The sequence below is a fragment of the Takifugu flavidus genome, chromosome 4 (assembly GCF_003711565.1).
Source record: "Takifugu flavidus isolate HTHZ2018 chromosome 4, ASM371156v2, whole genome shotgun sequence".
Taxonomy (NCBI): Eukaryota; Metazoa; Chordata; class Actinopteri; order Tetraodontiformes; family Tetraodontidae; genus Takifugu; species Takifugu flavidus.
Window position 1 is genome coordinate 6,148,236 of NC_079523.1, and position 13,064 is coordinate 6,161,299.

The 13,064-nt window shown below is 45.9% G+C and overlaps 3 protein-coding genes and 1 long non-coding RNA gene across 5 annotated transcripts; 2 read left to right on the top strand and 2 right to left on the bottom strand.

The window, feature by feature from the left end:
* Positions 1-792, bottom strand: LOC130524914 (uncharacterized). The gene is made up of 2 exons (XR_008950278.1): positions 555-792; positions 1-277 (listed from the first exon to the last, which is right to left on the bottom strand). It is a non-coding gene; the product is annotated as an uncharacterized LOC130524914 (long non-coding RNA).
* npepl1 (aminopeptidase like 1) lies at positions 134-4,840 on the top strand. The gene is made up of 12 exons (XM_057031434.1): positions 134-337; positions 767-952; positions 1,152-1,322; positions 1,426-1,515; positions 1,631-1,712; positions 1,856-1,998; positions 2,165-2,242; positions 2,321-2,421; positions 2,548-2,671; positions 2,762-2,938; positions 3,039-3,149; positions 4,198-4,840. Exons 1-12 carry the CDS (start codon positions 188-190, stop codon positions 4,354-4,356), a joined length of 1,572 nt encoding a protein of 523 aa, XP_056887414.1. The 5' UTR covers positions 134-187; the 3' UTR covers positions 4,357-4,840.
* A 298-nt stretch (positions 4,841-5,138) lies between these two features.
* On the top strand, positions 5,139-8,006 carry ctsz (cathepsin Z). Its single transcript, XM_057031462.1, has 6 exons — positions 5,139-5,430; positions 6,115-6,278; positions 6,355-6,534; positions 6,621-6,771; positions 7,215-7,377; positions 7,469-8,006. The coding sequence occupies exons 1-6, from the start codon at positions 5,306-5,308 to the stop codon at positions 7,592-7,594; spliced, it is 909 nt and encodes a 302-aa protein (XP_056887442.1). The 5' UTR covers positions 5,139-5,305; the 3' UTR covers positions 7,595-8,006.
* Positions 8,007-8,206: 200 nt separating this feature from the next.
* Positions 8,207-12,848, bottom strand: nelfcd (negative elongation factor complex member C/D). Of its 2 annotated transcripts, none has more exons than XM_057031433.1 (15): positions 12,748-12,848; positions 11,916-12,022; positions 11,692-11,801; positions 11,462-11,571; positions 11,255-11,362; positions 10,756-10,908; positions 10,308-10,438; positions 10,041-10,206; positions 9,828-9,962; positions 9,573-9,712; positions 9,320-9,434; positions 9,150-9,245; positions 8,929-9,069; positions 8,690-8,819; positions 8,207-8,577 (listed from the first exon to the last, which is right to left on the bottom strand). In XM_057031433.1, exons 2-15 carry the CDS (start codon positions 11,945-11,947, stop codon positions 8,543-8,545), a joined length of 1,602 nt encoding a protein of 533 aa, XP_056887413.1. In that variant the 5' UTR covers positions 11,948-12,022; positions 12,748-12,848; the 3' UTR covers positions 8,207-8,542. The 2 variants fall into 2 exon arrangements, with proteins under 2 accessions (XP_056887413.1, XP_056887412.1); XM_057031432.1 differs by lacking the exon at positions 12,748-12,848 and adding an exon at positions 12,375-12,618.
* Positions 12,849-13,064: the final 216 nt, after the last annotated feature.

The following is a 13,064-nucleotide window of genomic DNA, read 5'->3' on the forward strand; positions in this document are numbered from 1 at the left end:
TTTTGCTTTAATTCTTTCATTTATCGGACATGTTCATGAGAAACGCACATGTGCATGTATTCTTTTTTGTGTGTCAAGTTCTTATATTCCTGTTAACACAATCGCGCCGACGGATGTTTGTCCTCTCCCGGCTGCCGTCGCCGGGTCACCGTCGGTGGACAGCGAGCCTTCCGTCGCGAACACAGAAATGGCTAGCGTGGTGCTGGAGTTTAAGCCGTCTGCCGGCGACTCTGAGCCACAGAACCGCCCTGTCCTGATTATTGGACAGCTGGTGAACCTGCAGAAAGTAGGTTGGAATCAAATCAAAGGAAAGCTGCAGCCCGGAGTCAGCAAAGAGGTACTGAAAATGCAACACGATCGCTGTTAGCTAACAGTAGGCCAGCGGAAGTAGACGTCGGTTAGCGCAACTAGCCAACGCAAAAACAAGTTTAAGCATTTAAGGTGACAACTTTTTATATTAAAAATGTATTATTTGTCTTTTAACACGTAGCAGTTAAGGATCATTAAAAGAAACCATTGGAAATTTAGTCAGAATTTTGCCTTACACAGCTTACCGGGTTATATTTGGCTACTCGAGAAAAGAAATATAACGTCCTCGACACTCATGTGTTCTAGTCGCCGTGTTGCAGCTCAGTCTTACATTTTACCAGTTATCAATTTTCTTCTCATTCTTACATTAAGTAGGTGTAAAGGAGAAGACTGGACTAATGCTAAATATGAGCCAAAAACGAACTTCTCGTCCTGTGTTGATCTGACTTTTCCTCAGACTTGGCAGGCAGCTCTCGGTGCTTTGAATCCGAACCCCACAGACAGCTGCCCCCTGTACCTGAACCATGCCGCCGTGGCTGCGCTGCCCTCCCGGGTCAGCAGGCACAACAGCCCTTCCTCTGCACACTTTGTAACTCGTCTGGTTCGTTCCTGCCTGCCAGGAGGGAGCAATCGCTGCATTGTGGTGTGTATCGTTGCCTCATCCATTTCATTTCCTCTTCAAAGCGGCAGAATTTTGTTGTCTTTAATGTATTCCAGGAAGCCTTCACCATCACCAAACACCCCCACCTTTTGTATTATGGTAGTGTCTTGATAGCGGTGTCATTAAAAGGCCATAATGCGGTTGACAGTTTGCCAGACACGAGCGTTTCTTTCTTCTCCAGATGGTTTGTGAACACTCGGATGTGTTCGCCTCCTCCTGTGCCATCGCCAGGGCCTTCCCTCTTTTTACCCGCCGTTCCTCCTCCTCACGCAGGGCAGAGAAGAAGAACGTCACCGTGGAGTTTCTGATTGTTGAACAGGACAGCAGCACTCTGGATGCTGCAGAGCTAGAGGTCCAGCACTTATTTCGTCTTTTGAATTTTTTATTACGCGTTTTCAAATCCATTTGGAGAATCCGTTAAATGCGTCGCGGCTGAAGGCTTCTCTTCTCTTTAGTGTCTCTCCAACGCTGCTGATGGAGTCCGCCTGGCGGCGCGCATCGTGGACACGCCGTGTAACGAGATGAATACGGATCACTTCTTAGACGTGAGTCAGATTGGTTCTGATTCTGGCAATATTGTTGGCATTATTAAAGAACGCCTTTAACGGCTAGATTCTTTTATGCTGGCACCGTCACAAACCCTCCTGTTTCCCGTTTCAGGAAATCAGGGCTGTGGGGACTGAACTCGGAATTACTCCAGTGATCATTCGTGGTGAAGAACTGAAACAAAAAGGGTTTGGAGGTACTTTTGCAGGAGATATTTACAGAAGGCTAAATCACCTTTATTTAATGCTAGCTTTGTGTTTATCTTTGTCAGTATGCCATTATTTTAGCCTTAGCCAAATAAACACCGATCACCTACAGAGTTATTTTTTATCCTTTCAGGTATTTATGGAGTTGGGAAGGCAGCAGAACATCCTCCTGCATTAGCAGTCCTGAGCCACAAACCTGATGGTGCCACACAAACCATTGCATGGGTGGGCAAGGGCATTGTGTATGATACTGGAGGACTCAGCATCAAGGGAAAGGTATATCCCACGCACAGCATAGAAAACGCAACATTTTCTGAATCTTATGAAAGTATTTCATCGACTGGACATTCAGTTTTAACAGAGTGAGGGGTCTGTCTTGCACATCTGCCACTGGAGAAGCAGAGATTGATCCCTTAAAGTCTTTGTTTTTTTAAATCTTCAGACCACAATGCCAGGGATGAAAAGGGACTGTGGTGGAGCCGCTGCCATTTTGGGAGCTTTCAGAGCAACCGTCAAACAGGTTTTATAATAACAAATGTCCTTTTTATCCCTGATGAGGTTTTTTTGGGGGATGTTTGATTTCATTCTTTTGTGCCAGGGATTTAATGACAACCTCCACGCAGTGTTTTGCTTGGCAGAAAATGCAGTTGGGCCCATCGCCACACGGCCTGATGATATTCACACTCTCTACTCTGGAAAGTACGACACTTTTGACCACAGCCTGTTCTGAACATGTGATCCGATTCCTGAAGGACTGTGAGCCTTCGTAGCCATTTTCCTCTATCCTGTTTGTGTTGCATAACTAAAACCAATGTTTGTATGAAGGACTGTGGAGATAAACAACACTGATGCTGAAGGCAGGCTGGTTCTGGCTGACGGAGTGGTGTACGCCAGCAAAGATTTGTCAGCCGATATCATTCTGGACATGGCCACGCTGACAGGTGCTCAGGTATGTGATCGCCTCTTATCTGCTGGATATGAAGGATAAACAAGGGCCAGACCGACGATAACAGAATTCCTTCCTTCCTCTGTTGTCCAGGGCATCTCCACTGGGAAGCACCACGCCGCCGTGATGACTAACAATGAGCAGTGGGAGATTGCATGCGTGCGCGCTGGCCGTAGCAGCGGCGACCTCGCTCACCCGCTGGTCTACTGCCCCGAGCTGCACTTCAGCGAGTTCACCTCCGCCGTTGCCGACATGAAGAACTCTGTGGCTGTAAGTGAGGGAGCAGGGATGGAAGTTGCTGCTTCGTAACATCAGCCGAATCCTTTTGTTTGGCTTATTTTGACATGTTTGCTTTTCCCTCCTCCGACAGGATCGAGAGAACGCTCAGAGCTCCTGCGCTGGCCTATTTATTGGCTCCCATTTGGGCTTTGACTGGCCAGGCGTCTGGGTTCATGTGGATATTGCCTCTCCAGTCCACGCTGTGAGTTCAGTGTTGTGCTGTTGCTTGTTTGTGCTGCCAGTTGAATCAAGTGGTTATAACCTGCCTGCAGTATCAGTATGAGTCATTTTCAGGTTCAAACAAGCAGGGGAGGGAATGTAGGAGTGTCTGGCAAAGTTCACGCTGATCTTCATAACATCACATGAGCTCAGCGACTAAAGTTTAACCACAAATTCACAATATTATTTTATGGTGGGAAAAAAATGACATTTCTTAGTAGTTGCTTCAAAAATATCAGCAGCTAAAATTGTTGTTCAGTGGTCTTAAATATGAATAATGAAGCATTAACTATAAAAAACCTCACAAGGAGCAGAATCAGAATGTTTCCAGTAAGTGTACCAAGCTACACCTGTAAATAAAGGAAAGACATTTGGAAGTTGCTAAGTGACATAATTACTGGCAGAGATAAAGTTGACATAATGTACATATTTCATCATGTTCATTTGCAATGATCACTGTTTAATTTTGGTCATAATTGGTGCTGCGCTTGTTTTCTAAAACTTAGAATTTCTATCCTATAAGTGAGAGGAAATCTCATAAGAGATTTCAGGAAGCAAACGGTTGACATGGATCAGTGATCGTGTCATGTGAGGGTTTTTTCACCGGCACTCCTTAGAACACCAGTTCCTCTGGCGTTTTCCTTTTATACCAGAGCTTAAACAGAAAGTTATGTCTGTACTTTTTGACACTGAAGAAATGATGGCCGTTGACAATCTAATATGTGACGGTTGGTTATTTTATAGACTTCCTCTTTTAATGACCTTTATTCCCCTAAAAACAAAAGCTCAACAAAAAGCAGCTGATTTTGTCGTCTTGCTGTCCTACTTCCAGAATAAGAACTGTCTCTTTATCCCGTTCTTCCCCTCCACTGTTACTGTATCGTCTCACAAACGGACGACTACACCGCAGTAACAGAAAGAAATGAAACTAAACGGGCTGAAGTTTCACTCACATTGATGTCAGAAGGAAATTCTGGGTAGGTTTCCAGCAGAGGCGATGGAATGTGACCCTGTTCATTTTGTTTGTGCAGGGAGAACGGGCCACAGGCTTCGGTGTGGCGATGCTAATGGCCCTGTTTGGTCAGGCTTCAGACGACTGCACGCTGAACAACGTGTCTCCCCTGGGTGCTGCTGCCAGTATGAATGAAGACCAAATGGAGCGCGACTGCAAGAGGCGAAGGCTGGTCTAGAACCACAGAGGCGGTCTACACGCCGCCCTCGACCACTCCACTGCCATGAAGCCCACTCAAACTACCCAAATTAAAAGTTCAGCCTGTTTGTGTTGAAATGGTTTTCCTGTGATTAATGTGCTTTAAATGCATACGAGTCTTTAAAGTTAGTAGGCCACAAGTGTTTTACACGGTTAATATTATAGTCTTGCTGGACTGGCTTTCATCGCTACATTAAGTCCATTTTTGACTGTTTAGTAACCGTACAACCTTTGTCGTTAATACACAAGTCAACATTTCAGGTTAAATGCGCTCTTTAATTAAGCACTGCATTTGTCCCATTATATCATCGGTTACATTTAAGTGTTCATAATGTAATGTTCACTCTTGATTTGTGGTAATCACATAAGCTATGGCAGCAACCATGTGCTGAATTGAAATGAATATATCATGACAATCCTGTCCTGAAATAAATGTATCTGGTAATAAAACAACGTGCAGCAGCCTACGGCCACATTCACACACCCACAACAGAAGCCAGGCTGTGACCAAGAATCCTGCAAGATTTTTAAAAAATGTTTTGTTCTTCAGATTAACTTTTTAAGCCCAAACTGCTGGTTCTCGGGCCACTGTACGTACAAACAGGAGTTGCCGATCTGGTCACGTGACGGGTCTGATGACAGTGACTAATGTATTTCTGTATTTCTCAATCTAAAAAGCTGATGAGCTTCTGTCTGTCGCTACTGACCAAGACTGGCCTATAATACCGTTTCCCGGCATTTACCCTGCAGTGCACTTCTCTAATATTGCGCCTAAAAAAATAAATCCCAGGCATCGGGAATGATCGGCCGGGTCACGTGATTGCAGCTTGGTTTTTACGCCAGGTCCCGCTGCAGGCACGCCAGTGTGATTTAGTTTAGGCTCCTGTCTTCTACGTCGCTTTCAAAGCCTCTGCGGGGGAATCTGAACGATGGCTCGGACACTTCTGCTTGTCCTGTTTTCAGTCTTGGCCTCGGGTGTGTTCGCCGGAACGTTTTTTAAGCAAAACCACGCGTGCTATGTTCCCAAACCCCGGAGCATCGGCTTTGGACTGAAGTAAGATTTGAACGATTTTACAATTGTGTTGAGTCAAACTGCTACTGTTATATATCCTGAGGTTAAATAATAACAATAATGATGATATTCAACGAGGCGACATTAGTTTTGAGCTGGAGAGACGTTCAGGGTCATTCTGTTTTGGGTGACGTTAAGGGCGCATTAAGAAATTGCTACGTGAAAAATCCGACTTATTAATGAAAAAAATAAAATAAACCCCAAAACAAAGGATTGTGGATTGTCCCGATGCACGCATTTTCGGAGGGAATCAAGCAAACCAATTTTACATTGTTGCTATTTTTTCTTTTGAAAGTTAGAACTACTTCCTGTCATGTGAGCCAGAGACTAACGATCAATCATCGACATTTTTAACGCATGTTTGTATTCTAGATGATGAAGAAGCAATTATTGTGTGTGTGTGTGTAGGGACGGGGGTATCATCATGTATTTTAACAATGTCATTGTAAATCAAATTATAAAAGTTATTTTTTAACAAGAGTTGGGGGAGGAACCCTGCGGTTATTTCCTTATTTGTTGGAAAGAAAGGTTTACTTTTCTTTTATTTCCTGGCCTGCTCTAAAAAGTGATTATAAGTCTTTCACTAACCAGAAGTCCAAAAAGCACAAACCAGTTTGAAGATTTGCCTGCGGAGACTTGATTCATGTAACAATTGTCTGTTTGCAGGTCCTCCCCTCGGCCTCATGAGTATTTAAATGTTTCTGATCTGCCAAAATCTTGGGACTGGAGGAACATCAATGGTATCAACTACGTCAGCACAACTCGCAACCAGCACATCCCCCAGTACTGTGGCTCCTGTTGGGCTCATGGCAGCACCAGCGCCATGGCAGGTATCTGCTTTCACTTCCTGGTTTCACACATCTGTACAGGTATAAAGAAACCCCTTTTTTAATCTCTTCTCTCCAGATCGCATCAACATTAAGCGTAAAGGGGCGTGGCCATCAGCCTATCTCTCGGTGCAGCACGTGATCGACTGTGCTGACGCCGGCTCCTGCCACGGAGGAGATCACAGTGGAGTCTGGGCGTATGCGAATCAACACGGGATCCCTGATGAGACCTGCAATAACTACCAGGCTAAAGACCAGGGTGAGTGTCTTCTCGTGCACAGAGTAGCAGCAGCTTCCGTTGCCATGGTTCCAGTCTCACCCGTCGACGTCCTCTATCCTCTAAAGCTTGCAAGCCCTTCAATGAATGTGGCACCTGCACCACGTTTGGAGTCTGCAACATCGTAAAAAACTACACCCTGTGGAAAGTCGGAGACTATGGACGGGTTAGCGGGAGGGAGAAGATGATGGCAGAGATCTACGCCAGAGGACCCATCAGGTGACGGTTTTACCTTTTACCGAGTGAATGTTGCAGCTCCTGAACGCAGAACAACGACGACGTCAAAGGCATTTACACCTTTTAGAGACGCAGTTGCAGCAGAGCCCGAGAATTGTGGGTAGGAACGCTTTCACAAGGGTGTCACGCGTTGCCTTTGAGACACATTTCCTCACAAAGCGTTTAATGACCTTATCAACATTCATTCACTCGTGGGTAGGAGAGGTCCGTTTACAGTTTACTGTGACCCGTATCTGATCTGAAACCCAGAAGGGGAACTTTTTCAGCGTGAAACCAGGGAACTGAAAGGGAACTGAGCAGCGATGGCCGATGATATCCAAACGTGACACATGAAAGAGAGAAACGCATCATTGTGAAAAAAAGAAACAAAGAAAAACTATTTTGGTGAATGAAGGGATGGTAATCTGGTGTGTTCTGTTCTCCAGCTGTGGGATTATGGCCACAGAAAAGCTGGACGCCTACAGCGGAGGACTGTATTCAGAATACCAGGAAAGCCCTTTTATCAACCACATCGTGTCTGTGGCGGGATGGGGAATGGAGGACGGAGTTGAATTCTGGATCGTCCGCAACTCCTGGGGGGAACCATGGGTGAGTCTTGAGTGAAAGCACACAGGCTAAAACAAAAGTACTGGTACTGGTTTTTTTGGGGAACCCTGAAACCGTCACAAACTTTGTGCAGGGGGAGAGGGGCTGGCTCCGAATCGTGACCAGCGCCTACAAGGGCGGAAGCGGCAGCTCCTACAACCTGGCGCTGGAGGAGGACTGCATGTACGGAGACCCCATCGTCCCTAAGAACTACCTGTAGGACACAGATGTGATGTCCTCCCATCTCAGGGGGAAGGGAGCTCTTCCAGTGCAACGCTGAAAAGGGAAAACGTTTTAATTGTTTGCGTTTTAGAGATTATGCTCCAGCATCGTCGGGGATCACATTGGGGGGTGTTTTAGGCCTTCTGGGATTTTCTGGAGACTGTTGAACAGTCCGGAAACAGAACCACATCGGTCCATTTAACACTGTACGTAAAATGTGATTCTTACCAGTGTTGATGCTTTTGATTCTTAATGCGTTCCAGTGACGCCTGTTTTTAAATCGGTCCAGCGTTTTAATGCAAAGACGTCACACTTGTGTGGAGTTTGTGCTCACAAAAGCACTAATTCAAACGTGCCTTACGTGATTTACGCCTTTTTTTTGTTCGACAATAAAAAAAAAATCTGGTTTAGCTTTTTTGGACTTTGTGCTGAACTTTTCCATTTTAGCTCATGTTGCTGCACCAGATGTTCATTCTCTCAATCCCCCTGAACATTGAGGTAAACAACAGCAGTAAATAACCCTAACCGTAAATAACAGCACACACTGCTGCTTCCAGTCTGTTGTCCATCAATAATCTCATATGTTCAATGAGTTACACACAGATATCCATAACGGCTCAATGCAACGAGGCGCGTGCAATTTTATTTTAAAACTACTAGAAACACAAATAGAAAAAAAAAATAATTCAAATATACGGATTTTTAAAAAAACTAAACAAAATTGGCTACGTCTTTGGAGCATTTGTGTCCTGGTATTTTCCGAACAGTCGTCCCTCACCTCAACAGAAACCAGGACTCATTCATCTGGTCGACTGGGAACGGTGCGTCGTCCAGCTGCGCTTCGCTGACAAACGGAGCCATTCGTTACCGTGGCGATAACGGCTTTTCAGTCCGACACTCAGTGTGCAACATCTAAATAAAAAAAACTTTGGGTCTCTTCTCAGCATCAGTTCATCATGATGAAGTTGGATTTGCAATGAGCTGCAAAACGGAAAAAAAATATTCAGTGTGCATCAGAAACAGACGCCGACGCATCTAAAACCAGGATGAGTGACGCATTTATCTGCTTCCCTATGAACTTTAGCTCACGTACCGATGAACTCTGCCACCGGGTCGTGTTCGCCCTCTGTGCGGATCGTTCCTGCGATGCTGTCGTTCTCCAGGATGGGCAAGAAGAGCTGAACAAAGTCTGAGGTGTAGGGAGGAGCGATCACATCCAGCACCTGGGAACACAGAGCCTGATGGGTTTGCTGCACCATTTACACATCCAGCAGCATCCAGCAGCATCCAGAATCTCCCAACTCCTGTTTCTTGGCGTCTCGCATCAATTACCTCTGTGACAAAGTATCGGATGAGGGAGATATCCGTGTTGAGCTTCTCCAGACATTTGCGGATGTAGCCGACAACAGGCAACACGTATCCACGGCTCAGAAGGTGAACCATGCGGTCCAGCAGAGTCTTCTTCAGCTCCATCTGATGGGAGACAAGAGATGCAACCCAGCGTGAGGCGAGGGGGTCGCTGACGGAGAGGAAGAGGAGGACAGAAAGCCAACCTGCTCCATGACGTCCAGCTGGCTGTGCTCTGTCTCGAAGAGCTTGATGAGGAGATGGAGAACCTGCGGGTGCAGCAGCTGGTGGCACGTGCAGATCTGTGTGGCACAGGGTTGATGTTTAAGGATAAACACCCTCCATTAGGAAGGTCAGCGATGCGGCGAGGTCATACCTCATCCAGTAAGGCTAGATGGATGGGAGTGTGGTCGGTCTGTAGCTGGAAGTACCGCGGCTCGGACACCGTCCAGTCCACCCATTTTAAAACCCCCATAGCAACCACTGGAAACCTGACGAGACACACACTCAGACCTTTAGTCTCTGCTCTGAGCATCTGTGCAGCATCTGATGCATTTCGACTGTTGGAGTATTTATTTTCTGCCCAATCTGAGTTATTTTAAGAATTAAATGTTGTCCCGTTTGCTCACCGGATGCACTGATACAAAGTTCCGAGTTCAGCCACCAGTTCTGTGGCTCCTTTGTTCTCGTTGCAGCACAGGTTGTGCACGGTCTCTATGGCCTTTGAGGTGGACTTCAGCTCATCTTTATTGATGTTGACGCGTTTGTTCTGGGGGTTGAACAGAAACAGGAGTTTGTTCTGAAGGTCATTAGGCTAGATTAAATCACAGGCCTGAATCAGTTTTTCCAGTAACGGCGCACTATTTGGCATCAGATTCATCTACCTTCTTCCACGTTTCAACCACACTGGCTGCGTACGCCAGGATGTGGATGTATTTGTGTTTGTGGTCTTGGTTGATCTTTGACCCCGGTTTAAACAGCGACTGCATGAACAGATCCAGGAAGGCAGGAACCCTGATCTGAAGGTGACAACGTTCCACTTAATGGAGTCATCCACGAGCACAAGTGCGCGCGTTTCACTGCAGCTCAGGCCTCACCAGCTCCACAGGAGGTGGATCCATGCTGCTGAACATCTTGAATAAGACTGTGATGTCGGCAGGATTCAGGGCTCCTTTGGATAACATGGCCCCCAGCGCCTGGCAGGCCCGAGGGTAAGCTGCGGCGGTGCCGAGCGCGAGGGTTATCTGACTGGCATCGTGACCTCTGAATCCCAAGCAAAGGACCAAATTAGGACTAATCATTAGATTCAAACAGTTAAAGTTGATGGAAAGCTACAGTCCGTGAGGTTTAGCAGTCAACGGTACCTCTCGTGCGCGGACTTCTGAACCTCCTGGCCGATCCTTCGAACAGCTGAACCTCCCTGTTCCTCCTGAGCGAGAATGGACATCATCGACTGGGCAAACAGGTAGGTGTGCTCACCGTGACACACCATCTTCTACAGGGCAGATAACACAAACACTCAGCAAAGCAGAGGGGGAAGCCTCAGATGCAGGCTGCTGCATGACGGCATCATCATCCTAAACTAATTTATTAGCATTTTGACTTTTACAACCAACACTTGTAGAAGCAGAACAGAGCTCTGAGTTCTTATTTATGTTAAATGTTCAGGAAGCTGTATTTTATTCTAATCTTTCCTCCGGCCGAGCATGCACTGCGACAGTAGGGTTAACTGACTAAATAAAATCAATGCGAGAATAGAACTGATAAAAGATTATTTTTTTTAAAAAGCACAGTAATTTAACACAAGCGTACTGCAAACTCTGGCAGATTCTTCTCCAGGTTCTCTTCTCCTCCATCCAGCAGTGTGGCCAAAGATGTCCTCAACACCCGTGAGAAAACCTCAAGCTGCTGACACGCTGTGGACACGCTGGTGATCTCACCCTGATAACCTGCATCAGAAATGAGCTAAACACACACAAATGTCAAATATGAAACATCAATGATTAATAATAGAAAACCAATTGCATAAGATGTAATATGATAAATACAGAACATTAAGAAGACATTTTCAATCCATCTGAAAATAAATGGAGTTTAGATGAGCATATGTCTCCATCTACTGGCAATGAGAAGAATTACACAAATACAGTTAAAGTACTAAAATCCCCCGCGCGTCACGACAGATATTTTTCCACATTTAACCTTACAAAAATATACTATTGTGACTGTAAATATATATTGATCAACAAAATGAACAGAACCCCCCTTCCTGGAGTGAAACGTGTCATTTAACTACTGACACTTGTTTTACCTTCACAGTGAAATTGAGCATCAAACAGTCCGGATGAGCCTCTGCTAGTTTATAGAAAAGATCTCTCCACGTGGTGTGTGCGATCATCTGCTCCAACCAAGCAGGTGTCTGAAAGCGCAAAGTGAGGATGTTTCAAAACGAAGAGGACGCCGTTCTCTTGCACGACCCCGTATTTGGACAACTGCAGGCGCTTTCCCAAAATCTCACCTCTCCTTCAACAGTGAAGATGGAATCAGCTTTCTGGGGGTCAAAGTGTTTTATCAGGAGACTCTTGAGGTGATTTTCCACTCGTTCTTGGACCTGAGCCGGCTCAACACCTGCAGCCAGGGACAACAAAATGATATGTGACTGCAGTGATCTGGTGTGGGTCAGAGGAGTCATAGAAAGGTCATTTCTGATGCAAGCACAAGCAGAACCGTATGTGATCTGCCATTTACCCATCTGAATGAGCCACTCTGCCAGCAGATTAACGGTCTGAGCCACAGCGGAGTAGTTGTCAGAAAGCAGCTGGATGACGAGTTCTGGAGAACCACCTGCTTTAAAATAGCTGCAAGACGACAAATATTATATTACGAACCTTTCAGGCAGAACAGCAAACCCTGGAGAACATTGTGACATTAGCATCACTGCCATTTCTCCTGGTTTGATCAACGGTGCTTACGTTTTAAGGGTGTTGAAGATGGTCGGCTCCATAATGTAATCTCTGCTGGAGAACCTGGTCAGACAATCCTCCTGGGTCGTTCCATCATCTGCTTCTACGCTCTCCTCCTGAGAGCAATGCATGCATGCGCGTTTTACATGAGATACGCAGGACAATTTAACACAACAGAGCCATTTCCTTTAATTACTGGACTGCGCGTTAATATATGAGCACTAAGTCCCAGGTTGTGCACTGGTTTAGTGCCATATTATAATGAGCCCTGTAGGTTTGATGAGCTTTTCTGCCACCAACTGTAAAGTTGACTCTAAAGTGTACGTTAGCTGCGGCATTTTAGTAACGTACGGCCCTTTAAAAACATGTCTCTGTCAATTAGCTCTGTGAATGCGGTGACTAACTGCGAAAAAAAAAAGGCAATTAACGCTGGACTATAGCGGTACCCCGCTGCTAAGCTAATGCTACCTGGCGGGCTAATTCTCCGGCACCGCTGTAGTATTCTTCGTCCATGGCGACGACACGGGAGTCGCGTTAGGTCGAAGTAACGCTCCGACTTGGCGTCAATAAACGCAGGGTGGGTTGTGCAATTAAGTGAGGCTATTGCTGTTTGTAAAAAAAAATATATATATATATATATATATATAAATTCTTGAGGAAGCTAGCTACAAAATGACAACAAGCAACGGAAAATGGCGTGCGCAGGCCACGCCCCCGGAATGAGTGACAGCGTATTTTCCCTCAGCTCGGTCTGTCAGGAGAACTCTTAAATACAGTCTTTAAGCATCAAACTGGCAGCGATAAGGCAGAAAAAATGTCCAACGTTAAATGTGAAATACACCTGTTATCAAAGTATTATCTGACATTTGCAGTATGGTGAATAAATCCCTTGTCTTGTCTGCTGGCGTGTCGTTTGGTGATTTGTTGTCATCTTGCTCTGACGACTTTACAGTGGAGCAGGAACGCTGCTCGTGCACAACGCTGCTCGTGCACAACGCGGCTCGTGCACAACGCTGCTCGTGCACAACGCTGCTCGTGCACAACGCTGCTCGTGCACAACGCTGGCGTTAATGACCCTCAGGACTTGGCATCTGTTGCACCCCGTGACCGTTTTCACTCCAGGTCTCGATGCTTTGCGTTCTCTTTAGGACATGCACA